We start from the raw sequence: 27,603 nt of genomic DNA, 5'->3' as shown, positions 1-27,603 counted from the left end.
TTACTTGCGCAATTGCATGCAAATTATCCAATCCAAAATTTAAAAAAAATTCAATTGTTATAAACTTTAGAGACAAAACTTTCCTAATATGCCAGTTTCTGCTGTCATGAAATATGAACGTCCGCCATGATTTCGGTGCACGCGAGCAACGTGTATTTGTTGTTACGTCACACGGTGTGAATAGCTCAGCTGTGTGGCCGAGGCTATTCGTACCGGGGGTGCAAATAGAGACTCCGTAATTGTTTTTCTCGATTATTCTTTTTTTGTGATCATTGGGAGCCGAAATCATAATCACAATTACATTTTGATTAATTGCACAGCCCTAACACACACACACACACACACACACACACACACACACACACACACACACACAACACACACACACACACACCCCCACGGCTGTGTAGAAAAATAATCATCCACGTTGACAACAGCATTTCGATGAAACTTAGTCACATAAAATGTGACAGTTTTTAATGGTGTTTGGCCACATTTAACACAAATGAACGTATAAACTTTCAAAATATGACTCATATGTGGACTCATAACTAACTAACCCATAACCAGAAGACAAAGACCACTGTTCAAAATTCATCCACCATTACTTCAGGAAGTAAAGCCTACACAATATTAGCAGCTGAGTTAATCTAACCCCCTCCCAGTCAAAACTGTAATACCCCTGCCCAAATATAACGACATGTCGGACTTAACCCACTTCTCAACAAAAGCCAAATCCTCAAACAGGCTGACTAGCAGAGCATCTGTGAGTGTGTCCATTAAACCCTTTGGCAAACGACAACTCTATCTCCAGGAGAGCCAACAGAACAGAGGGGGCCTGGAAGATGGAGGATGCTTACTTTCTTAATCAAGCTGAGTTGCAATTATTGGCATTTAGTGGTCTGATATAGATGTAAGGCGTGCCAGGCGGGCTCTCGGTGTGACAAGCTGACTATGCGTGTGGCGCACAGTAAGTTAAGGATGGGATGGAGGCAGGAGCTCAGACAGTGTCATTACAGAAATGTCAGTCGGAAGGAGGGAAAGGAGGAGAGGGCCTGAGGGAGAGAGAGGGTAGGTGCTTATGAGGATACAGACAGAGGAGAGGGAGAGAGAAGAAAGGGGGCAAGACATTCATGTTCACATCCTTCAGCCCAACGTTTGTTGTTTGGCTTTCTCCACTCAACTGCCCCTCAATGGCCCTACTGCACGCAACGTGAATAATGAGCACATAAACCGATGGGACTTCTATCTTTAACAGCCGTTAGGCAGTCATTACTGTTAACCACACACACCTGAAACAATACATTTGATTATTTTACTAAACCTGAGAGATGAAACTTGACACTTGAATTATGCACTTTTTTGTTTTATATAGTTTTATTTTATGATCCATTTGTTAGTGTGATTTCAAATAATTATTTAATGAATCAATTAATTGTTTAGTCTATAAAATGTCACACATTTGCAAAAAAAAATAAAAGCTTATTTCAATCTTCCCAAGGTAATGTCTTCAAATTCCTTGTTTTGTCCAACCAACAATCCAAAACCCAAAAGTTATTCAATTTACAGTGACATAAAACATACCGTTTCAGTACTAGCTAAGTTTACAACTGTGAATTAAAGTGCATGTTACATTTTGTCTTGTATCTCTTCTCTAATTTTGTGCCACATCATCTACTGGTTACTTAAAAACTGGCTTTGATGGAAGACATTGAACAACACTGAGCCCAATTTTGGCACCCCATCAACATTATGGACAATGCCAATTTTATAAAAAAAAAAAAAGAAGAAAAAAAAAAGACTTAAGGACAGAGTAATTGCATTTTGTTTTACAAATGCACAATGTATACCGTACAAATGTATCAATGAATTGAGTTTACACAACTAAATAAATCAGACATCAGGGTGATGGAGATGTCAATCAAGCAGTCTGTACATGTCCACACGGTCCTGAGAGGAAGTCTAATCAACCAAAAGTGTAGGGAAGTAACTAATGTAGACAAGGGAATTCACTCACTTAAACATAACCTTACAAATCAGACAACAGAACTTTTTTTTCCCCACATTACAACCATCACAGTTGTAATGGATCTTCATCATGGCAGCAAACCACTAATGACATGAAAACCATACATGTTAAATGTTGTTTCATCTTATGAAATATAGCAATGAGCTTATTCATTAAGCCTGATGGGACGTGACACTGACGGGAGTCACCACTATATTAATGCGACCCAAACAAACAAGCGGAGTCTCCGCGTCTGGGATTAGAGAGATCAGACCACTGCAAAGCTACACTGCTGCTGTTGCTACACATTTACATTTAAACAGCTTCCTGTCTCTATGCCAGCATCAGGACCTCCTACGCCTCCGCTGACGCTCCGTTCGACGTGACATTTCAAAGCTCAGATGTGCAGGTACTCTTGACACCTGGACAAACACCACGTTGCCATGCAACAGCATCACCAGGGTGACCCACTTCTTCAAACAGAGGGGATTGGAGTGTTGAATCACCTAAAGGATTAGGCTAGTGGTATTCTATATATTTTTCTTATTGTCAACAAATCCCATGATAAAAAAATCCAAGCTCAGTCATTTTCTAAAAATAGCTGGGCACTGCAGCTTTTATAAAACAGCACTCAAACGGGAGTAGCAGTGTAATTTGCTAGGAAATATTTTCAGTCGCGAATTAATACACATTTGGTGGGTATTTGGCACTAGGATGGTGTATGTGGGGCAGAGCAAAAATTAACGACAGTGCCCATATTTGTGGTAATAAAGAAACATGTCAACCAGTTTAACAATGTGAAATTCCATTTGATTTGCTGTTCCCCATGCTCTCCTTATAAATGGGTTCTTGGTACATAAAAATATATTAAAAGAGCTTAAAGGCAAAACTAGCCCACATTTGTATTTGCTCATATTTGCTGTAAAGCTGGTGTTGGGTGTCTCTGTGCCATAGTTAACAACACCTGAGAGGTGTAGCCTTCAACACTCTGTTAGTGGGGGACCACATTTGGCTGATTGGTGCCGAGTGTGTAACCTGTAACTGCACTACAGGCGGGCAGCAGTTACAAGAGAGGCAAAGCCATTAGTGAAACATGTGGACACTTACTGAAAATGTTGCACTCAGCACAATGAGGGTGGCACACAATGCTGCTGCCCTGACAGCACACAGCATCCACCGCTCACACATGTAACACTTTCCACCGCTGACTGACTGTCAAAGCATGTGGGACAGAAATGATGTGTTGTGACATGAAGTATCCATGAAAGATGGATGAATGATTGTCTCTGATTTGTGTCAGATGGCCACTGAGAGCTGCTCACTGAGAGCAGGCAGGGTGAGATGTTACCAGTCCCACATCTAACACAGGACACATCACCAGTTTATTAGGTACGCCTAGCTAAAACAAATGCAGTCTAAGACAACAATAGTCCTTATGAAGGTGGGTTTTATTGATCGGTTTTTGTTGCAATTGGCTTGTGCAGGTGTTGATTCAACTTTTTGGTCTGCAGTTTCTGACAGAGGTGTCAGACTCGAGTCGTGAATCTTATGACTTTATAACTGTGTCACAGGTAGAACATAACAAGACAGACCTGATCATTTTGCTTTTAAATCTTATAAATAAATATATAAAAGTAATAACTACAATTTTCAAAGGGAGATCATTCTATTCTAATAGCATTCAATTTGTTAAAGGGTGCATAATGACTTGTTTAGGACTTGGATTTGACTCAGTACTAAAGCAGCAAGGCTTCTGGTGTGTAAGGCAATTGAAATGTACTGAGAAAGTCTAATAGTTATTCTCCCCTCAATGATATAAACGTGAGGGACAAAATATTAGAGACATCTCTCATTATGATACAATACAATCCAACATCACCACAAACCCCAGCAACAAAAATGGCCAAAAATGGTCACATAAAACTGGTAAAATAAAAGCTGAACATTATAGCCTTCATGGGGGTAGGATTTACTGCAGGGTTGCAGTGTAAAGACTGTATTAAACTGTATTAGTTTAAGTCAGGTGTAATAAACAACTTAGTGCGGTGTACCATATAATAAGAAATAGTCTACTGAGTGGAGACCCCAGTATATTAAATCAGAGCCAACATGTCCCAGCTAGGATCTTTTTAGCCACGTAGTCAAATATACTAAACAAACGTACATTCTGATCTAAAACACAAACACTTCTTCACCACCCACTATAATTTAGCCTCCTCTCCTGCAACAGCACACAGCAGCCTGTAATTTCCTGCTTTCTCCTGGTTAAAACAGACAAGGAAATAGTATTTTTCTAGTTCAGTATTCCACTTGGTTACATAATGAAAGCGAAAAGGAACTCCAACCTTTTAATACTTGTATGCGCAAGACTTTATATCTGCTGTGAACTCCTTGTGATTCAAACTAGTCGTACAAGCTTTCTCTAACAGTACCTAGCTAGGTGTTATAGGTCTTGATTTGAGGCTGAACATTTGCTCATGAACATTATAAACAGTTGGTTTAACAGTCCATTGTCGCCGTGTTAACGCATAGTCCGCAGCTCCACTGACAGCTGCCCCAGCCAGTAGCCTACACTTAGCTTCATCCAACAATCAAATCAAATCGTTTCTCGTCAAACTATGCAAATATAAGGGTTTTAATGTCACTATTACGCTGCGTCTTACGATAAAGCCATTTAAAAAATAGAGAATATTACCGTCTAGCTCCGTTGAATCCCTCAGAGATGTCCTGCTACTCTCTCTCCCCCTGCTCTGGCTCTCTCGGTCCATATATTTGTCTTGTGAGCGTGTTACGTCACTTCCGGACACTGGCCCCTACGTACACCTGTAAACCATGCTGTAAACGCAACGTCAAAGATCGTCTATAAGAGGGTAGGGGTCATTTTGCATAAGGAGTACTTTTTTATTTATTTATTGTTGATACGTTATTCAAATTTGATGCTTATACTTCTGTATTTCAATTGAGTAAGATGGATTGATTTAATTGAGTATTTTATATTGTGGTATTATTACTTTTATTTGAGTAAATGATCTCAGTAGGCCTAGACTATTTCCTCTAAATCAGTAATTAGTGGCAAACCATTATTGTTTGCTATTTGACAGGTTTTCAGATTAAAAATTGGCAGTGGAGTCCACTGATACCAGTGGCAGACTGACACTGTCTGAGGGACAGGGGCGGAAAAAAATCAGCTTCATGCTGTGGGGCACCATACAGTTTTCTAGCATGAATGGCAGCCTGTATGGCACTGCGTCACGTTTTCTCCAATGTAAGGGCACACTAGAGGGCCCTTTATCACAATTTCTTCACTGGAAGGACACTTCCACCACCCATGGGTATCTACCATCGAAGAGGGCAATTTTGGCGCAATGGGGGCACTAAGGGGGGCAGTCACACTTCTTTTTTTATTGGTGTACAAATTTTATTTTTCACATATGAAAATAATCTGTTCAAATCTAGTTGATGAACATACAAAACTATAAAAAAATAAATAAAAAAACGTTATATCACTAGATTTTAACAAAATCTTTTTATTATATAAAATGTGGTCCAGTGAGTTCTGGTATAAGCTGCGCTTTGTGGTGCTGTTTGGGATCATGAACCCGAGTAGAGTGGGAGCTCTTTATTTTTTCTCCTCTCTGGCGTTATGGTTAAAATTAGCTTCTTCTTTCAATGGCGCTGCGCCGCCGGGAACTTAAAGGATAAACAATAATAATAAAGGCAGGAATGTCCGAACAGATCAGACAGTTTACTGTTGAGCAGGACGGCCTACAGAGTATACAGGGTTACATCTTTACAAGTAAACGTCTTCATTCAGGTGCCTGTAGGAACTTTGCAATCAGTTCACAGGGCGATAAGTTACAAATTAAAGTATTATCTAAAAGGTAAAAAACAAGATCGGAATGAAGAGGGTGTGAAACCGATACTGCATGGCCACCTCTGCCTGAGCCAATGAGCAGCCCCAGAAGCTGCTCCGAAACTACTGCAACGCTGCACGCCTGGCAGGTGGATAAAAACACTGTCTAAAATTAGAACAAAATATTCATAATGATGAGTTCACTGTGCTAAGATACTTCCCATTGTGTTCAGTGTGAGTTTAATTTCTCTGCAGAACATTGTGAGACAACACATGCATTTCTAATAAACAACAAAAGCAGCCAAGCAATTCAATTTAGGTTTTTAATCATTATTATAAGGCCAGGAGTGCTTGGTTATGTAAAGGTCACACTGTGAAGTAAACTGCAAGTTACACAGATACCTTAATATACAGGAAAATTGTGCAGAAATAATCTACAGTGGCCTACATCATGGCTTTATGGTGTCTTGATTCAAGTGCTTTCAGTGCAACAGAATTAATCAGCCTTAACAAAAGGCCACACAAACAGGCAGAAAGAACCCTGTGGCTGGAGAGGCACATTTACAGCTACAGTATCGTTGAACATCAAAACTTCCTGTTGTGCAGCTCAGCAACCTTCCGCAGAGAGTCTCTTTGGTTTGAGCTAAGTCTGGTTTTGCCGCTCACCTCCCGCCACTGAAGAGCGCCATGGCTGTTCGCTACCTGAGCCGGAGATAATCACAAAACAAAGATAAGTAATGCTGTGTTCACTGTAGGGGAGAATCTTGACCTGAATTTCATCCCCAAATATCTCCCAAATGCAGAGGAAATGAATAATCCAGCAGTCAACTTCTTCCTGTAAAACAAAACAATCAAATAATAATAATGTTCTCACCATCCTGTCGATATCTTCCATCTCCTGGCTCGTTCTGTCCAGGTGAATGTTGAGGACGGTGGTTTCCACCCAGGCGTTATCTGTGTTCCTGCAGTCATCCACATAACCCTCAAACACCTAAAACACAGTAACTGCATGTTAGAATCAACAAAGTTCCTCAATGTCAGAGTCAAGAAAAGCATGTTAAAAATTAAGTATCATTCATCTAATTAATTTAATTGCTAAACACTTATCAAATCAACAGGTTTGATCCTTCACAACAGCCATATGTCATTGAACAAGCCACTGCAGACAAGAGGCTCTTCTACTGTAAGTGCAAAACATTTTAGTAGTAGAAGACTTTGGTGTGATCAGATGTCGGAGATTGTCAGAGGAAGTCTTCTTGCTTTTGTCCACCCCATTTATATCAATGAGGGTAGGCTAAATAATAGAAACACCTCTCAGTATAAGGTAAGGCAGTTCTATAGCACCGCAAACTGCAACTACAGTATAATACAGATTATACAGTTGAATCAACACCTCTCTAAAACAGTACTGTCTAACATTACACCTTCATGAAGGGAGGACTTATTGCAGGACTGTTCTATTAGACCACATCAGTTATTGATAGGGGACTATCCAGCTACAAAGTTGATCCCCATAAACCTAGAGGCTATTTATGATTCCCAATCAAGTCCATAAGTCCTCTCAGGTCTTTAGATAAAGGGCTCGTGGTTGTGCCCAGCTCTTGTCATGATCAAGCTTTTACTCTCATGGCTCCTAATTCATGTCTCCTTCTGGAGGTCCGATCAGCAAAATCGGTTGATTGTTTTAAAACTCATCTCAAGACCTAATCATTGTCAGATGCATTTTATAGATGCTTCCTAAACTAGATTTGCTCTCATTCTTTAATAATTCTAGCTTGTCTTTGATTTAAATATTTAATCAGATACATGTTACTGTTGTTTTACTTACTTTACTACCAGCTTTGTGGTTGACTTTTTCAACAAAATTGAACCTGTTACCAGCTGCAAATAACATGTGGCTGCCCCCTGGGGTCTCTAAATGGTTTTAGTGACAAGTGATGTGGTGTTTACATGTGTACATCTCTACTTCATGAATTTATTGTTGCTTTTTATTCCCCGTTGACTTTCTTATTCGTCTAAACTGCTGTCTGTAAACTAAATTGCCCCTTGAAGCTCAATGAAGGCAAACCAAAGTGTTAAACAGACCTACCTTTGTTCCCTCGGATACTTTTGCATTTACTTTTTCATACAGCTTCATACAGGTTCTAATCAGAGGCGTGTCATCGGCAGATTGGACCCGTCGCTAACGGTTTTAAAAGCACAACAGAAAGTTACATTTATTGGAACAGCTCAAAAAAGTAAAAACCAGCTGAAGTGAACTAACAGCGGGACTCACCCCAGGTAAAGCCATGGTTTCCTGGCTCTCATCCCTTACCACCAGGAACTCTAAAACAGATCCCTCGCAATCTCGCCAGCTAAAACAAATAATAATAATAATTTAAAGTCATAGATCAGGCCAAGCAATCTAGTGGTGAAACAACTTTTTAAAAAGCAATGGAAGGACGTGAGAGGTCCTACCGTGTAAGCACAAAGTCTACATTCAGATTTGGACCAAGGTGGCTTAGTGCACCTCGTCCCCTGATGCCCGTCCTCCCTGCTGGGTTTCTAATGACAGATCAGATAGGCTACACATTAGACAGACACCAAGACATGCTTGTAAGGTTACTGTACGTGTGCCTTGTATATCTTATTGAGTATCATACCTGTAATTATCTAAGGCTTCTGATTCTGATCTGTAAGGCAAAAGAATAAATGAAAAACAAGATAAGGAGCTAGGAGGCCTTGTAATGAGATAGTGTACACTGGGTTAGGTCAAAAAGGTTAGTTATTCATTTATGTAAAATAGATTTGAAATTCTTTAAATACATTACATTTTTATTTTTGCTTCAAGATGTTTTAATAGGAAAAATCTTGTTATTTTGACAAAAACACCTATAATGACTTATCTTAGCTGCACATATACCAAGCCTGATAGGAACAACACATCATGTATGGTCTTCTCTTGGTAAAAACATACCCATCTACATGGTCCTCACTGTCTTCAGAGGTGTAATAAGCCGGAATGTATGAGCTGAAGCTGACCTGAAAAAAAGAGGACATGAAACAATAAACCATCTTTTTATGCAGTGATGTTGTGAGGTCCAGCGGCTGGTGCAAATGTATGTGAAATACCTCCCATGGCACCTTCTCCTCAGGCACAGGGAAGCGTGTGACGTTGCTGCTGGGGTAGTGAAACTGACGGGCGTTGACGTGGAACCTGTCTTCTTTCTCTGACGTATAAATGTCAGGGGACTCGTCTGTTGTAGTTAATGCTGCAGGGAAGAATAAAAGTGAGCGCAAATGAGAAGTTTTGATGTGTAATATGTTAACAATTATTTATTTATTATTTAGTAATAATGAATGAGAAAGCTGGTTGCTGACTTGGTTGTGTTTCTTTTGCTGCAAACCCCTGACATTTCAGACTGTCCATAATCCATTGCAGGGCTTTGGCTGACTGGACGACCTGATGTGATGAAATAAAAGTAGGTCAAAAACATTGATGACTGCTTATACAACATTCGAAGATGACTGATTTTCCACCGAGGACATCTGGAGAGAACATTCAACAAACGCACATCAAGAAGTGTGTCATCTCTTTTCTGCATCGTGCGTTTTGCTCCCACAGCATAGTGTCAAATGTTACAGACACAGGTGCAACATCAGTGATAACCAAAAATCAGGTCACAACCTGCTCCTCTAGTCGAGCCAGTCTTTGCACCATGGCAGCAGAGCTCGTCTCATCTCCCCTCTCCAGTCGATCGGTTATGGTGGTAACCCTCAGGAAACAAACAAACACAGTGTGGGTGCCTGGTATTTATTTGAATATAGTTTAATGTTAAATATTCTTTATGTTTAGTCAAAGTAGAATTTGAGCCTCATCAAACCTTAAAAACATTGACTATGTTGCTGCATTAATAAAGCCATAGTTTGTGAAATCTTGCCGAGAGTTAGATGACAAAAATGATACCACTCTCATGTTTGTCCGTTAAATATTAATCTACAGCCTCCAGTGACCTAGTTTAGCACAAAGACCGGAAACGGGGAAACAGCGAGCCTGGCTCTGTCCACGAGTATTTAACGGTCTTCATATTTAACAGACAAACATGAAAGTGGTATCAATCTTCTCATGTAATGTACTGTAAGTACACTGCCCAAAACGTTGAACTATTCCTTTAAACCTGTTTTTGCTGTGGCTGGAAACAACGCTGAAGACCGCAGTGCAGGGGAAACCACAACAGTAAAGCTGCGGGTGGTAAAACCAAAACAAGACGCTCGAAAGCACCCTCTCTGTAGGTTTTTCCCTATGACTGACACCTTTTCACTGATACATATTCATTTGAACCATTATTGATACAATCATTTTGATTGGGGTATATTAAAGTTTATTTCCAACTGGGTGTCAAATCTGATCATTTCTTTCTGACTTTTCCTTTGTCGTTTTTTGCTGTAAAATACTGAATAGTCGTATCCCTACAGGACTCTAAAATTTCAAATGAAACAATTTGTGGAAGTAAAATACCACTTTGGTTCACGACTAAAACTAAGCTGTGACAAGGGGTCTCGCACAGACAGAATTACTCTAGAGGACTGTTACACAGCTACACTGGGCTACATTCCTGTGGGAGTTTTACTTTTGAGACGTGTCCAAGATGTGTCGCTCCATGCTCTGGCTCTGCTCCTGCTGTGTGGACAGCAGGTATCTGTCCTTCATCAAGGCCTCCCAGGACAACAGCTCCTCTTCCTCCATCTGAGGAAGCTCTCTCTCTGAAAAATAGCGTAAGATGCTTGTTTACTATCTTATCTAATACTGTGCACGTGTGTATGCAAATTGAGCATCAGACCAAAATTAGTCACAGCGTCGACTGTGAAGGGGTCAAAAGCCATTGATCAGGAGTCGTTGGACGGCTGGAGAAAGGTCAGGGGTTACGATCTCTCTTCATGCACAGCCGAAATTGTAGGGGTGGGGAAAACTTTTTGGCGACGATTTTTAAAGTGCTCATATTATGCTCATTTTCAGGTTCATAATTGTATTTAGAGGTTGTACCAGAATAGGTTTACATGGTTTAATTTTCAAAAAACATATTTTTGTTGTATTGCACATTGCTGCAGCTCCTCTTTTCACCGTGTGTGTAGAGCTCTATGTTTTAGCTACCGAGTGAGGCATCACACTTCTATTCTATATTTGTTGGGAGTTGCACATGCGCAGTAGCTAGGTAAGAATAATCAGCCAGTCAGTAGCAGAGTATGAGGTCGTGCCACGCTAGCAGCTAGGCGAGCATTATAACGTGTGTTACAAAGTGATGCTCACGGAAGTAAAGGCTGGACTACAATAGAGCCTGCTGATGAAGGCAATGAGATGTGCCTGAAAGCGTTGTGCTTAGATTGTTTTTTGTCAAACTTCTACATCTAAGGTCAATAATGAATCTAATAATTGTAAACAGTTGTCATGGAGTTGGTTTAGTTGTCATCATGTGACTGACCTAAGCATAGGATTTCATGATAACAGGTGGGTGTAAACGGGGGTAAATTGTACTCCAATTGTAAACACAAAAGGTCATCAAAGTTCTCAAATGAAAAAAAAATGCTTGTTTTGCCAAAGCATATCTGGGAATATGACCTTATTTCTTCAAGGATTTGACTATATTGATAACAATCTGGCTCATAAATGCACCATTGTAGTCTTAAATCAGTAAGAATGTGTATGATAAAGCTTTTTAACAGAGTGATAAAGCTAAAACTAGAGTGGAAGTCTGTAGCATACAACCATGAAGTCCACTACTGCAGCAGACCGAGATAAATAAGTAAATACTTACTAAACTCTTTACTTATGATGGGGGGCCTGCACATCACCATGTTCCTGATGAAGAGGTAAAGATGGCTGAAGATGATGAAAGGAGGAGGGGCAGCAGGGCGGCTGTGGTACTCCTTGATTAGCTCGTATCTTTGAAACTTCCATATTCTGTCAGTGTTGTCCTGAACTTGCTGGAATGTAAAGCTGTGCAGGACCACAGAGAGAGACGGAGGATGAAAAGGGAGCACTGGTTATAAAGTGGTATTAAGGTATTATTAGCATCAAAGCTGTTGCAGAGAAAAGCTCAAAATATGAATGAGTTAAGACACACACGTGGTGGAGAACTCACTTGAAGATGGCTATGAGCAGGTTGAGCAGCAGTATGTTGGCAAAGAGCAAGTATATACAAAGCATGATGATGGTGAGCCACTCAGGGAAAGCTGGTGTTTGGTTTTCATTCAGCACCGGACACTTGGGCTTCAGAGGATTGGTGCCATTTATGCTGCAGGAGTTTATGTCAAATGCAGCATCTGCAGAAGGCAAAGAGATTGTTTTCATGTGCTTATAATATCTTAATTCAAACAACCAGTCTAGAGCCTTGTAAATGTTAATAATTATTAAGTAATTTTACACTTGACAATACTACAGCGTTTCAACTACAAAGCAAGTAGTCTATATCAATGACGTTTCATTTCCTGGATTGTTCAGGTGCCGCCGGAAATTCCGCCATATGTCCCTAATTTTCAGCCGGATGTCCGTTTCCTTCCGCTTTCTTTGTGTTGGCATTTTAAACTCCGGTCGATTTATGAGGACTATGGTTAACTGCTCCTCAGATCTCTGCTGGGTAAATCCAGACAGCGAGCTAGACTATCTGAGTTTTAGTTTGAATGTACACGTTCCACCAAAACAACCTCATAGTGAACACAGTGGTGCCTGCAGTGGCACAAAAAGTGGGTATGCGCTATATGTGGCGCATAGGGGCGCCAAAGCAATGGTTAAAAAAAAGAAAAAAGATTTAAAAATATTTTTTTATATCTACCTGCTTTTGTGTGTTTCTAAATCATTTCTGCATTTCCTCAATGTTACATAACATTGTAGAGGACTAAGAGGCTCGAGTAGGCACCCTATCTCAGATTCCATCATAGAATTTTGACATACTGTAAAAGAGGGAGCGGGGGGGTATTGAAGGGCGGTCTTGGCGTGGCCATAGTAGGATTCGTAATATTTGTAATAAAAAAGCAGGGGCGCCGTGAGCGCTGAGCGAGCAGGTACAGTAGTGAATTGTCATCTATGGAAAAAGATGGATAAAGCAAAAAAGCTATCGGGGGCTAAAAATAGAAAAAGAAAGAGGGAAAAGGAGATAGCATGTCAAGGGCACAAATGGCTAATAAACACAACCCCAATTATCATCATTGGTTTTGAGATGTTACTTGCTATGAATACCTTGTCTGATAGGCTACAGTACTGTGGCATAGTATCAGGACTTCCTGGCTAGTGTCTGTCGCGCACGGCTAGGGGCAAATGGCCGGATGATGGGCCTATTTGGGAGAAAGTCAGGCCGGTTTTTTAGCCCCAGTCCGTCCCTGGTCCTTGGTAGTACCGACGTTATTTGTTCGGTACCCAACCCTAGTAATGAGTGGCACATAATGTGAAGTAACATGGCATTTTATTTTGTTTGAGTTTTAAGTTGTCCAGTGGGGCAAGTAGGCTACATTTCTCTTCCACTTGCCCTACAAAAAAATCCACTTGTCCCGGACAAGTGGACAAGCCTTAATGTCGAGCCCTGTCACATATTTAAAGACTGTAAAAACTGATTATTTTCCAATTCATGGCACATTTTTTTATTTTTAAAGCGTTCTGCAGAGAAGGGAGACTGACGTTGGTCAGGTTTGGAATGAAAGGGAGAAAACAGGACAGAGTAAGATGTTCTGTTCTGGTAAGAATGTTTCAAGGCTCATAGTTACAAGCTGCTAATGTTGCCCTAAGCCTCCCTTTGCTAATGTTACCTTTTTTTTTTTTTATTTGGCTGTTGGTGTATATGTTCCGTACTTTAAAGACTCCACTAGCCTTGGCTGGCGTGGCTAGTGTTGCCGCCCCTGGTCAAGCATTGCCAGGACTGGGACCTTATCTTCTGGCTTTGCCACAGTGTCTTTACCTTTGTTTTCAGGACTTTACAGTACAGTTGGTCTTTATTTGTTTTTTTCTCTTTCAAGTGCTGTGCCTTGAGCTAGTGATGCTGCCAAGATGAAGGACTGTTTATGCCGATATTGTTCTGATATTGGACTGATCTGTTGGTCTGGGAGTCGGGGACACTGGAAGTCCTTGTTAGTTATAGGGGATTTTAGGTCATGGGGCTCAGTTTTGTTTGTTAACCATGTGATGTTCCGTTCTGTATGTCCCCGTCCGCTTTGGACCTGAACTGGGTGGGTTTAGGGGTGGGTGGGAAATTGGAGGGAGATGACACTCCGTTTGTTTGTTTTTTACGTTTGTTTTAATGATTGTATTGTTTGTCATGGGATGTGAAAATTTAAAAATAATAAAAAAAGGGGAAAAAAAAGAAAAGTTCCTTCCTGAGGCCATTTTGCAGAGGCACTGTCATTGTGTCTAGCACTTAGCGTCGCCCAAGATGATTGTGATTGGTTTACAGAAATGCCACTAAACCTAAGCACATTTGTCTCCCATCCCGGAATGTTGTGTGGACTAGCCAGACCTTCCTCCACAGCGCTGTGGAGGTAGGTCTGGCAATGCGAGACTACAAAGCAAGTAATACTATTTTCCATCTCCACTCACAATCAATATTTGTGGGAAAATTCCCAAATATGATGAGGTACGGCTCATAAATTGCCCCTCGGACAATCCAGTCCAGCCGATTGTCATTCTGGATGAGGATGCCTTGTGTGGCCACACCGTATGCAACCACCCAGATACTCAGCAGGAACATGAAGAAGAACATATCCATCATCTGGGGGACAAACAGACATCAATCATAAGCTAGAAATATCTTTTGACACATCTGAATACTGCAACTTGTGACATGTACTAATGTATGTACAGCAGAGACTTTATTTTCTGATGAGTGACTTTTATTGGGCTACATTCTCAAATTCTAAATTTAAGAAACTTGGATTTTGTCAATCTGCACGTTGCCAAAGGATCTCTTCTGTATATTTAGCAGTGACAAGTTTCAGTATTTAAAAGGTTGCCCTGTTGCTCCAGGTATCATCTCTGCACAGACAATAATTAGGTACAGACCAGCCACAACACTTTTATTTAATACAAGGTCCATATCTCATCTGCAAACACCAGATGGAGGCCAAGTGAGGCAGAAGCCTCTTTTTGTATTAGATAAAAGGTGTTTTGGAGCATAGAATTGTGTTCTGCAGTTGCTCCCACATTACATCAGGTCAGCAATCATAATTTGCCTCTCACCATCCTCCTGACTATGATGATTTTGGGTCCCAGGGTTCTACTGATGCTGAAAATAGCCATGAGACGGAGGCAGAAGACAACAAAATCGATGCAGAGGAGGATTTTTCCCGCATAGAACAGCTCAGTTGTCAGCCTGAAAAAGAAAAACTTGGTGATTCATAGATAACCAAAAGGGTGAAAAGAACTTCCATGGCCTAAAGTAATTGTTTGGGAGGGAGGAAACTTACCTAAATGCAAGGCCGATAACAAAGAGAAGGATGGACAGAACATCTAAAATATTCCACAGGTCGTTGATGTAAATCCTGGCTTTCTTACGAAACCCAAAACCATCAGGATCATAAAACAACTGAGATAGAAAAGATAAATTAAGTTTGGCAGTTGAGTGATGTAGTAGTCTATATCAACATTTCCGGTGCCGCCAGAAATTCTGCTGGATTTCCCTAATTTTCGGCTGGATATCAGTCACCTTCCGCTTTCTTTGTGATGGCGTTCTAAACTCCGGTCAATTTATGAGGACTATGGGTAACTGCTCCTTAGATTTCTGCAGGGTAATTCCAGACAGTGAGCTAGACTATATTTCCAATCTGAGTTTTCTGTTGCATGCCTTAAACAACTCATGAATGTACACTTGTTCCACCAAAACAACTTCCTTCTCGAGGCTATTTTGCGGAGGTAACGCCGTCGAAGACGATTGTGATTGGTTTTAAAAAATGTCAATAAACCAGAGTATGTAATATAAGCCATTATGTTGTGTGGAATAGCCAGACCCTCCTTCGCAGCGCTGTGGAGGAAGGTCTGGCAATGCGAGACTAGTGAAGTAGTTATATAAATATTTCTTAGAATAAGGCATACTTGCTGGAGGCAGCAATAACACGTGTCCCAGCTGCACTCTCTCACCTGTCTGACCTCCTCGCACACCAGAGAGAGCAGCCAGATGTAAAGCAGCAGCTCCCCAGCAGAGGGCGTGGCCTGGAAGTCAATCATCAGCACCACAGCAAACAGGAAGAGGAAGGCGAAGTAAGACACGATATTCCAGTAAAACTTGACCTGCGGAGAGCTGTATAGGTAGACCAGCCTGGACCAGCTGTCTAGAGGCTTTGGGCGCTGCACTCTGGAGGGATCGCTGTGGACAGAACACTAGGGGTCAGAGACATTTCAGACACTTGCTTTCCCCTAAGTGACCTGCAAAATCACAACTTTGACAATGAAAACAATGTAAAATATATAGTCTGTCTACTTACGGGCCAAGATAATTTGTTCGAAGTGTACTTCCTGTTACTGACTCCACTGTCTTGTTCTCCTCGTTCTTCGCAGCATCTCTCTGAATGACTTCATCATGTCTAAGGGAGAATTATAACTCATTAAGAAACCATAACATTTTTTTAGCATCACTATAGATGTAGTACAAGCAGTAGCACAGATATGTTAATACATTCAGATATTAAAACAACATAAATCGGTTATTGTAAGCAAAGAAAACAGTTAAAGAGGTATTGCTGCCACCAGGTGGTGTCAAATAAATACAAATGAAAAACCTGTATTTTTTAACACCAAATGTATGCATCTATTAGGAATGTTATTACTCTTTTATTATTGTATGTACACAGTAACAGAAACAGCTTATATTCTATTCAACAGAGGATACAAGAATTATATATATCTCTCTTCTGAACAACAGCTTCAGAGCTCTTTGACATGTTGTCATATAACTAAGTCCTTAAACAGAGTTTTTGGAAGATGAAGGACTTGGACTCTGCACTCCTGAAACTAGTTTATGACACCAATATAATTTGTATTATTATGACTAAAGTGGGGCAATAAAAGCATGTGACTTTGTCTTTTGAATATTATAAAACCAATGTAAATTATATTCAGTAGCCACAGCGGCATTATGGGTTAATATTTAAACATCTTGAGGCTTTGGATGTTTTGGCTGTTACATGACCATGCAAAACAATCATAGGCCAGAATGACTTTGATAAGATGGCTTCCCTTACAGTTTCACACAGGTTAAGTGATAGGACTCACCTGAAAACCAGAAAGCTAGTGTAGATAAGTGGGAAGAAGACCATGCAGATCAGCACTCTCCACACAGGGTTGACCACTGAAAGCTCACCACACCAGATCTGTGTCAGAAGAGCCTTGAAGACAGACATGTTATCAGACTGAATCTGCAGCAATCTATGTTGTTGAGATTAAATACTCATGACTCACATCTGCGTCTGGGCTCAAAATGAAAATCGTATTCATCGGTTTTAATTCACTGATCTAAGTTTTTTCTACTCCAAAACGTTTTGTATTCAACACAGTTTGTGGGGCATGCATTGAATGTTCTACGTTACAGTGCAAACAGATGTCAAATTTTTCAGAACGTCTCAGGATTTCAAGACATGCTCCTGAGTTCTAAAATTGTTCAAAGCAAAGCCCCTAAAGATGAATCTGAAAGTGTATCTACCTGAACACCTGACTGAGCTACAAAGCTTTTATTATCAGCCTCCAGTGCCAGCCTCAGGCACGTCGTCCTTCCCCAAAACGGAGACGCTCGAACCAACAACTTCTGAGCCCGCTCTTCGTCGCTGTGGTGGCACTCACTGAACACACCTGGGAAAACACACACACACACACACACACACACACACACACACACACACACAATGAGGAGTAATGATAACCTTGTAACATCCCTATATTTCACATTAGTAAAGCTACTCATTATCTGTAGTATTATACCAATGGCGTGTTTCTCATAGTGATTGGCGAGCTCTTGCATGTCCTCTGCCTCATCTGCATCACTTCCTTCCTCTGCCATTGTCTTCAGGATCTTACTGGCGGCCAGAGCGGCGGACATGCAGTCTCTACACTGTGCACATGCATATACAGATACAAAAAGATGCAACACCATACACACACACACACAACACAAAACACACAAATTACTAATTTTAAACTTTGTCTGTATAAGGGTAAGTGTTTTGATCACCTGCTCCCAGGCAATTTCAGCCAGCTCCTTATTGTTCTGGACAACAGCCCAAAGGAAAAGGTCTCTGCCTGGGTCCCTCTGTGCAGCAACATCCTCCCTGAGTGGAGCTTGGGAACTCGTCGGACTTTGAGACAGCTAGACGAAAAGTGAAGGAACGTGCATTAAGTGCATGGTTTAGCCTTCCAAGGCATGTCCAGACACAATTTGAAATTTTGTACATATTTTTCTTTAGCTAACTGTTCAATCGTGCCTTCTGTAAATCTTATTTCTAAATAAATTTGATCTAAACGCCCAGTCCACAATTCTGGTGGTAAAATACTGAATCCTTTATCCCTTTTTTTATTTGGTGGCCTTAAAGTGATCATTTAAAAATAATACTGGAATCAGAAAATATCCACCATGTATTAGTTTGTAAGAGTGAAGAAAAACAACCCAGTTACCAGAATTAAAAAGAAGACATGACCTCAGTGTCTTAAATACCACCAAATTGGATTAGTAGGTATGTACTGTATAGTATGAATCACTTAGTTTTGGTTGTCTACATTTATTAAATTGTAGATAATCGATAAACAAACTCACTGATACAGATGTTTCCATAGACATGTTGAAGTGGTTTGTCATTTTGGAGGGGGGGTAGAGGGCCTGGGTGTAACTTCCCAGCAGGTGGCACACCTCATCAGACACATGAGTCATGGAGATCATTTTGCCTTGCTCCGAGTGAGCTCGAGACTTGATGGGGAATGCTTTCCTCCTGCTGCAGCAGCTTTGGACCCGCTTGGCCAGCTTGCGCAGAAAGATGCAGCTGGGCAGCCATTTGTAAAGCTTACACAGAGTTGCCTCGTCCTGCAGGAAATCCCTCAGACTCACACCGTTCTCCAGCAGCAGACTCACAAACAGAGGCTTGTTGCCAACCAGGGCTGAGAACATGGCCCAGTGGAGGTCACTGGACTGGATGGGGAACAAGCCAGGAGAACACAACAGTTTTTCAGAGCAACACACAATTCTAATTTCATATGGAGGTTATCATGCAGGGAGGATTGTTCAAAATTTTAAAAATGTAAAGTGACTGGAATAGCAGTGTGGAGAAAGGCTTTTATGATACTATTCATTTGATTTTATCATACAACACATACCATATCATAATAGGTTTCTGATACAAAGTTTTGGTGTCATGCTGCTATTGGATGAAATCTCCATTTAGAAATTTCCCCTACTCAAACCTTATGCTATTTCATCAGATGACTGCGACAAAGATAATTATCGTACTATTATTTCCCAAGTTTTCAAAGTCAGTCCATTACACTATCTTACAGTATCTTAATAAAGATAAGACAGGTTGCAACACAGTGTCGAATTCAGAGGATGGCCTTTATTTGTCACTCCTGACAGTCTGACAAAGATTGCTGCTGGTGTTGATGTGACAGTATGTTGTATATTAGGTGAACCCACCTTCCACTGGCTCTCCTCAGTGAAGATTTCAGTCTCAGCTATGTCCACTCGGTTCCAAGCTATAGCCAGCTCCAGCTGCCTCTTCCAGCACTTGATTCCCAGGGACTCGCTGCTCCTCGAAGCTGAGTGAAGAATTTATAGTGACACAACTTATGTGACACTCGACCAACAGTTAAAAACAATACCATTTTTTTTAGCACTTTATATTCTGTAAAATTACATACAGTATATCAGGGTCACACTGCATGATCAAGCAGCAAGTAGAAAGGCTTTACTTAAAAACAACTTTGTTGCTACAGACCCAATAAAGACAGCGGATGTACTCGCTGAATACGATGAGGACTGCCTGGAAATGCATTTTAATATTCCATTGCTAATAAAGCTCAGAAATGGAAACAAAGTAGATCAAATGTAGTTTAGCTAGAATGATGAATCATCACTATCAAAACGCTAACTGAATGTCCAGTGTGGTGGACTCACTTTTAGCTCACTTTGGCTTATTATGCTTTTAAACAACATGCATTAAGCTTGCTATAAATGGATTTTGTCAGCCTTTCTCAAGACTAGCAATAGTAGGAACACATTTGCAAGAAGCACTACACATTTTTCATGAATAGATTAGGTATGGCTATCAATGCATTTTTGTATAGAAAGCAATCATTAAGGGGAAAAAATCTGCAAGAATACCTGTGTTGGTTTTTGATCTCAGTACATTTGATACCACAGTCCAGTTGATTAGTCTTCTATGAAGCAACATTATACTTGCTAAGAGCTGGTTTTGCACTAAGCCTTTTCGTCTTCATACTTAACGATGTGTTGTACGCCTAAAGTCAGTCCGGTCTGGCACTGAGCATCTGCATGAAAACCAAATACCTACCTTTGAGTAGTGCTTGAAGAATAGCCACATCCACATCCCCGTGATTGTCCTCGCTTATTCTGAAAATTGTCAGCAAGTGAGACATCCTGATGATGTCCTGAATCTGGCACAGAAAGGAGACACAATGTGTGGGATTTCACATCAACTCTGGACCGAGGCATAGCTGGGAGACCCTTGCTAGAGCTTCTGATCAGGCTCATAAGGCAAGAGTTCACAGGTTTATTTTGAGGCTAGACTTTTAGCTGTGAAAGTAACCAATAAATGTATTAAATCAATTCGGAAATCAATTGTAGGGGTGTGCATTGGCACTGCCCTCACAATTCAATTCGATTACGATTCACCAGGTAACGATTCGATTCAATTCGATTCTACGATGCATTGCGATGCATCAAAATTCTACTGCACACAACAAGGCAAATTTTTCATCAGTCATGAGGCAATCAGTCAGATATCCTGTTAAGATTCGGCTGAAATTTCATTCTTTTTGGTCTAAACGACATACCCAAATTAAAAGTGGTACAGCTCCCACATACATTGACACTCTGGGGTCTGCCTGACATCATTGGAAAGGAAACACTCATTTTTTTTGTTACAAGTGTCAGGGTGATTCTAGGCCTTACTGACACAGAGTTACAGAGGCTAGAATGGAGGTTTTTTATTTCCGTCCAAGTCATACATCTGTAAAATGATCAAAATAAAATACTGTAAACACATCTGGTGATATACAGATACACCCAGGCCATAGCAACATGTCTCAGGTTATTATAGAAAAAATCCAGATGCCAAAAGACTCAAAAATTGATTTTTCTACAGAAATGTCTGTCCGTTTTGCTGTCATCGGCTTGTCCGCTTTCATTGGCCTCAAACCTGAACGGATTGGCTCATATGAGATGTCTATCAAAAGCTTAGAAGCTAGGGAATTCGATGACGCCCACTTTGAGCATGTAGCAAGCTGGGCAGAGAAGCTAGCGGCGATAACAAGTGCGGAAATGGAAAATTGTTTCGCGTTTTTCCCTTGTGATTCGGCCAGAAACTTCAACATTGTGAGGCGAACAGATCGTTTTGGAATATAAAGCTTGGATATTACATTTCCTTGGACTCTTGGGGATTTATGAAAATCAAGTTTTGGGCAACATACCACTTTGTTGCTGAAAGGACAACGAAAACAGGTATGGATGCACTCTCGACAGCTGCGCAGATTACGGCTGAATTGTTTTAGAGGCTAAGCTTTCAATTGGTGTGTATATTTGGAAGATTTAATGCTTTAAAGTTATAAAAACGCTCATGAGTGGAAGTTTTATCGAGGTTACAGCGACGCAGTGTCCCTTCAACGGGACAGTGATCCTTGAGAGGATATTGAACAACAGATTTTATTGGCTGCTATGTGTGTATCCTGTATCTTTGATACAGAAGTAATTGAAACTTTACAACTTTATTGTCCACTCAAGGCCAGAAAATAAACAGTGACATAATCGATTATGGCACTTTGCCGCATCGATGCTGAATCGTGCATGCCCCGCATTGCATTGCATCGCCGAATCGATTATTGTTGACACCACTAATCAATTGGTAGCCTAAGAAGGGAGGCTAAGATAGTAGTGATGTGATTATGTCTTCTTGAATTTGTTATGATCCTTAATCGAAAGAGAGAGAACAAAAAACTTTAGAGGACCTAAAATTGAGCCTTGATAGGTAGAGGATGAAGCATCACCAGTAGCAATGGCAAACATTTTATTTTTTAGATATTATTGGAATGAAACTAGAGCTGTGTCAAAGTGATTAAGCTATGGTCCACAGTATCAAATGCAGCACTACAGTCCAGTAATACCAGTACGGCGCAGCCATCATCATCAGATGCAACCAGGAGATTGTTGATAACCCTAAGGAAGGCAGGCTAAAACTTCTCAAAAATATAATTGGCATAAGTATAAAATTTACATTTTGTCTCCCTTCTCTGCAGAACGTATTAAAAAAACAAAACACTATGTTTCTGACTGTAGTAGTGGTCATAGTGACTGAAAGTGTAATGTGAGATGCTAAAAATAAAGTACACGCTGTTTTCAGGTAACGTTACTTTTTGACGTTAAATTTACATTTTGCCAATGCTCTAGGGATGGCATTGTCTTTGGTTCAGAGTGAAATGTCTTCATTCGCAATTATGGTATGGATTGCAGACATTGTCCCGAGAGAATAAATTGTAATAACTTTGATCCCCTGAATTTTTATCTAGCGCTATCATTGGGTCAGAATTCCAATTTGTCAAATACTTGGTTTATAATTAAATACCTGCAAAACTAATGATGTTCCCATCAGCCTCAGCTGTGTATTAGCACTAAATGTTAGCATACTAACATGCTAAATGAAGATAGTAGTATGAAAGACACGGTAGCTTGTAAATTGGTCTGTATTTGTTATTTTTTGAGGTCATCACATACCTTCTTTGTCCATTCTATGATCTTGAGGTCGGGAAAGTTTTCATATTCTTGGCCAAAGAACTTTTTCATTAACTGGTGGATGAGGGCGATAGTCACCCGGGTCAATGGCAGTCCTGCCACCTGGGCAATCACATCTGCTATTCTCCCAGAGCCCTCCAAGATCACACATGGTGTACCATTCAGCATGGCATTGTAGATGGTCTGAGACAAGACACACAAGACAGTCAGAGACAAGACAAGAAAGAGAGAGAGACAGAAAACGGATTACTCACATTTAGAGTGCCTGGTCCTCCATCCAAAACCACACACACCACAGGGATGGTCACGTGACTCCCTGGAGGTTAGACAATAAAGAATCACTATTAAAGGACGAATAAAAAACAATCAGATTTGAGATGTTATCTGTGACAGCTTGGTACTTTTGCAGACATTGCATCAGCTATTTATAATACCTTCATTCCCAAGATGCTTTCCAGAGATGCATTTCTCCAGACGGCTACGTAGTTCAATCTCCACACCGTAGTGTCCCTGCGTGCCATCGTCCACCAGCAGGAAGTGGGTGTGGTTGTTATCGAGGCAGGAGAGTCGGCCCTGGCTCTCAGTGTTCATCACATAATGCGCTGGGAAGCAACCCTGAAGACAAGAGGAGGACGAGGGAAAGTAATGGAGAAGAGAGAAGACGTATGCTATGCAGAGATAAGCCACATGTGTGAATGTGTTTATTGTACCTCTGAATGCACCAAAGCCTCCCTGTTGTGAATTATTCCCCATGTTGCGACTCCGATGGCCACGATCTGGCCCTGCGTGGCGCTGCTCAGGGCGTGGTCCCTAACAGCCTGCCCTACATGCTTCATCACACCTGTGTGCATACCACCGCTGATGATCCATGCACCTGTGTACAACATGGGTCCCAAATTCAATACAACAGACCATATGTTCACATACTTAGACCCATGAAGTATATGTACAGTATTTTCAAATACTATATGGGCAAAAATATTTGGATATCCACGTCCTTTGTTATTATTGAGTATGTCAATCAAAAACAATGGGCTTCAAAGGAATAACTGGTTGGTCACTCTTCACGGCCAATATATAGTTCCACACATAACCACTCATAAAACCTCAACCTGTCTTTCTTACACTTGGATTTTTGTACACAAGTGATATGTTAAGTAGCCTGGCTCTGCCCTCCTACGTACTTCCGCTCAATTTTCATCATTTTAGTCTGACTACAAGTCCCTGCTTGTAATCTTTATGCTAAGCTTAGCTAACTGGCTAATACCACCAGTTAGCATATAAGCAAATATCAGAAGTCAATCAAACTGGCAATGACGTATGAAAGCTGCTGCTAATTAACCTCAACTAAGAGGAAAAAGATTTTCCAAATAAATAATGAATGTGTGTTTGTTTTTTTTAGCTGTGTGTAGCTTGATAGCTGGCATCTTTGAGTACACACATGAACATACTACACACTTAAAATCCAGTTAGAATGTAAGCAGTATGAAATGGGACACCATCACTAAGATTAGTAAGCAGTGAATAAGGAAACATTACACTTTAAATACCACTAGCCTGGGCTATATGGTGTATTTTAGCACATGCAGATGGCCACACACCATAACTACACATGTACTCAGGAAATACGCTTTCACAGACTCTCTAACCGCTGATCATTGCTACACCTTGAAATCTGAGGCTGACCTGTTGTCTGGGCCACTTTAATAAGACCTCTGTGGAACATGTTCTTGAGATTAGCCTTAAGATAAAAGTTCTTGGCTCCTCCGGTCACTGAGATCAGCAGGTTGGGTGGGGAAAGTTTCCACTGTTCAGTCAATAACTGGTACAGGAGTTCTGGGCTAGTGTCTGTGGACACTCGCACATACTGAGAATGACAGACAGACAGAAAAGCGAGGATAAAGACACACAGGCACGCATTCACATGTAATGTTAATATAATGGAGAGATGGTGAAGAAAAGGATGGTTTCACCTTGCCGGTCTTTTGTCCCAAACCACCAAAGCTGATGTCTCCAAAAGCATCTGTGGGCACTTCTTTGACATGTTTGTGTCTGTCCCACGACTCGCCCGTAAAGTCTTCTGGCTTGATGGCTTCATCCACATGGTCGGTCTTTGAGTAGCCACACGTACATACATCCTCTCTAGTGTAGAAACAAAAGATAATGCTTCTATGTTTCCATGCAGACAGTTTGAGGAAAGTGACAGCTCTCACATAAACACACCAGAGGGCAGATGCTCTGTATTATTGTGCCGCAGCAGCAGCAGCAGCAACAGCAAACTACAAGGTCAGTTCAGAAAATGTCATCACCAACAAAGCACAGAGCAGCCTATCCTACCTGACACCTTTTACAAAGAAGCGGCATTCCTTCTTGTGGATGTTCTCCTTAGTCCAGGCGGCAAAGGCGCAGCACTGGAAAGAAGGGGAGAGAGACAGATGCTTAGCTGGTCTGGCTGCACTGATCGCCAGAGTATGAACCAGCCATGACTCTGACTCAGCTTCCCCCATCCTAAATGCAACATGGGGAAGCTACGGTGCACAGATCTGCCTCAGGCTAAGAGCTGACAGCATTAGCCTCTGCAGTCAGTGCTGTGGTTGCTGGCTCACACTCACAGCACTGCATCAGTGATGGCAGAGCTGAACTAAAGCTGAACAGACTGCTGACTCGACTAGACCTTTCCACCTACGGGACACAAGGTAGCCGGGCGACAGCTCTGGATCAGTAGATAACTGCATTACTGAGAGTGGATTAATTAAATGCCAAATAATAATAATAATAATAATAATAATAATAAAAGGATACATTTTGTGGTTTGTAAATGATTAATCACATTTTTTTAAAGTATTTGTTGTATTTGTTAGCAAGGGATATAGTACAGGTTTGTCACAAACTGACAGAAGTATTCAGTTGTGTAAAGTAACCAAGTACATTTACTCAAGGACTGTACTTAAGTGGACTTATTAGTTACTTCGCCTAAGTCTTTCCATTTTATGGTATTTTATACTTCTATTCTACTACATTTTAACTGGGTATATCGTAAATTTACAATCTACATTTACTACATACTTACATCTACTTACTTTTCAGATGAAGATTTTACAAACAAAACAGTATCAGTTTATGAAATATGATGCATTACGATACATCACTCCAACAACATTTAAGTGCTGCTTAGATATGAATGCATCCATGATGATCCATAATATAACACAACACTGACAGTATAATATGTCTATACTTTATCACATTGTTTGATACCAAGTAAAAAGCAGTGTGACATGCAAACACTCACCTTTTTAATACGAATAATCCCTTGATTTAGTTCCAGTTGGTATTGCCGCAGCTCCTTCCTTATTTCCCGCGGGTGAACCTTATTCTCTTGTTGAGGCAGCATTTCTGAGTAAGTAAACAATAATGGAGTTGAGTTGAAAGCCTCTGCTTAGAAGAAGTGCTTCTTGTGGAGGAAGTCTGAAGAGATAAGTGCCAGAGTTTACAGCCTGTCAGTTATGGACTCCTAATCTATAAAACCCGCAGAGCCTGTCTGGGACTTTAGTATTACATATTCCTTTATCTTGCTGACATGTGACCTGCATGATCTTGACGTCCTCCACTGAGGCCCCTGGGAATAGCAGGAAACTCCAACTCCAACAAACAGATTTTTAAATTAAGGACCAATACCACATTAAAGTGCACACACTTACCCATTGATTCGGCCATCAGATCCTGCAATGGCACTAAATCCTTCATGATCCCAAATGGACAGAGAGGCTGCAATTGCCTTGTTATGTTGCACTGTGAAATGGCTCCACCCTCTCAAAACAATCTCCTCCCATTAATCAAGATAATCTGCCATCCACTCCCCACGCCTTACATGACCACCAAATCAAAGGATTGTGATATACAGTGCAGGCCAAAAGTTTGGACACACCTTCTCATTCAACGCGTTTCCTTTTTATTTTCATGACTATTTACAGATTCTCACTGAAGGCATCAAAACTATCAATGAACACATATGGAATTATGTACTTAACAAAAAAGTGTGAAATAACTGAAAACATGTCTTATAGTTTAGATTCTTCAAAGTAGCCACCCTTTGCTTTTCTATTAATAAGGGAAAAAATTCCACTAATTAACCCTGACAAGGCACACCTGTGAAGTGAAAACCATTTCAGGTGACTACCTCATGAAGCTCATTGAGAGAACACCAAAGGTTTGCAGCGCTATCAAAAAAAGCAAAGGGTGACTACTTTGAGGAATCTAAAATATAAGACATGTTTTCTGTTATTTCACACTTTTTTGTTAAGTACATAATTCCATATGTGTTCATTCATAGTTTTGATGCCTTCAGTGAGAATCTACAATGTAAATAGTCATGAAAATAAAGAAACACATTGAATGAGGTGTGTCCAAACTTTTGGCCTCTACTGTATATTTAAACAAAAATATGTTTTTGATTCACAGGTCTGAGAGTGGTTCATACACACACCTTTATGCATTTCAGTCAGGGATTTCAGACCCCAGGTGGAAGGGAAGAAAGCTTACTCACAAACATAAAAACAAAAATCAACATTTAAAGTATAATTTATCATAGTTAACATTACCATTTTAAGTGCCTCCAGATCCTCCTTTCACTTGGATGAACCACAGCATGAAGTCATTTCTGGTGTAATCACAAAACACACACTTTCAGTCGTGTGGAAGAGCTTTGTTTCATGTTCCTTGCCAGGTGTTCCAGTCCGTGTTGCCAGGTGACTTTACAGTCTATGGGTGACACCTCCAGAGTA

General features: G+C 40.7%; 2 protein-coding genes across 4 annotated transcripts in view; both read right to left on the bottom strand.

The window, feature by feature from the left end:
* The window catches only part of si:ch211-45c16.2 (mitogen-activated protein kinase kinase kinase 13), a 35,907-nt gene extending 31,112 nt beyond the window's left edge, over positions 1 to 4,795 (bottom strand). Inside the window, exon 1 of the mRNA XM_039818122.1 lies at positions 4,704 to 4,795. The gene's annotated coding sequence lies outside the window, so the exon portion shown is untranslated. The remainder of the gene's footprint in view (positions 1 to 4,703) is intronic.
* Positions 4,796 to 6,170: 1,375 nt separating this feature from the next.
* trpm2 (transient receptor potential cation channel, subfamily M, member 2) lies at positions 6,171 to 27,521 on the bottom strand. Of its 3 annotated transcripts, none has more exons than XM_039817587.1 (34): positions 27,421 to 27,521; positions 26,112 to 26,215; positions 25,157 to 25,230; positions 24,793 to 24,961; positions 24,506 to 24,686; positions 23,530 to 23,693; positions 23,254 to 23,434; positions 23,074 to 23,135; positions 22,802 to 23,002; positions 20,367 to 20,469; positions 19,490 to 19,611; positions 18,620 to 18,988; positions 18,041 to 18,175; positions 17,791 to 17,920; positions 17,516 to 17,661; positions 17,089 to 17,201; positions 16,302 to 16,400; positions 15,958 to 16,183; positions 15,288 to 15,406; positions 15,061 to 15,193; positions 14,422 to 14,593; positions 11,981 to 12,161; positions 11,654 to 11,835; positions 10,472 to 10,604; positions 9,529 to 9,616; positions 9,222 to 9,303; positions 8,973 to 9,112; positions 8,818 to 8,882; positions 8,504 to 8,533; positions 8,319 to 8,405; positions 8,137 to 8,215; positions 7,951 to 8,043; positions 6,736 to 6,852; positions 6,171 to 6,563 (listed from the first exon to the last, which is right to left on the bottom strand). In XM_039817587.1, exons 2-34 carry the CDS (start codon positions 26,211 to 26,213, stop codon positions 6,447 to 6,449), a joined length of 4,395 nt encoding a protein of 1,464 aa, XP_039673521.1. In that variant the 5' UTR covers positions 26,214 to 26,215; positions 27,421 to 27,521; the 3' UTR covers positions 6,171 to 6,446. The 3 variants fall into 3 exon arrangements, 2 of the variants coding, with proteins under 2 accessions (XP_039673521.1, XP_039673520.1); XM_039817586.1 differs by lacking the exon at positions 27,421 to 27,521 and adding an exon at positions 26,521 to 26,631; XR_005640926.1 differs by lacking the exons at positions 6,171 to 6,563; positions 6,736 to 6,852; positions 7,951 to 8,043; ... (4 more) ...; positions 8,973 to 9,112; positions 27,421 to 27,521 and adding an exon at positions 26,521 to 26,631 and having other exon boundaries at positions 9,416 to 9,616.
* Positions 27,522 to 27,603: the final 82 nt, after the last annotated feature.

The sequence above is a fragment of the Perca fluviatilis genome, chromosome 12 (assembly GCF_010015445.1).
Source record: "Perca fluviatilis chromosome 12, GENO_Pfluv_1.0, whole genome shotgun sequence".
In the NCBI taxonomy this organism is placed as follows: domain Eukaryota; kingdom Metazoa; phylum Chordata; class Actinopteri; order Perciformes; family Percidae; genus Perca; species Perca fluviatilis.
This window is presented reverse-complemented; position numbering and strand designations above follow the sequence as displayed.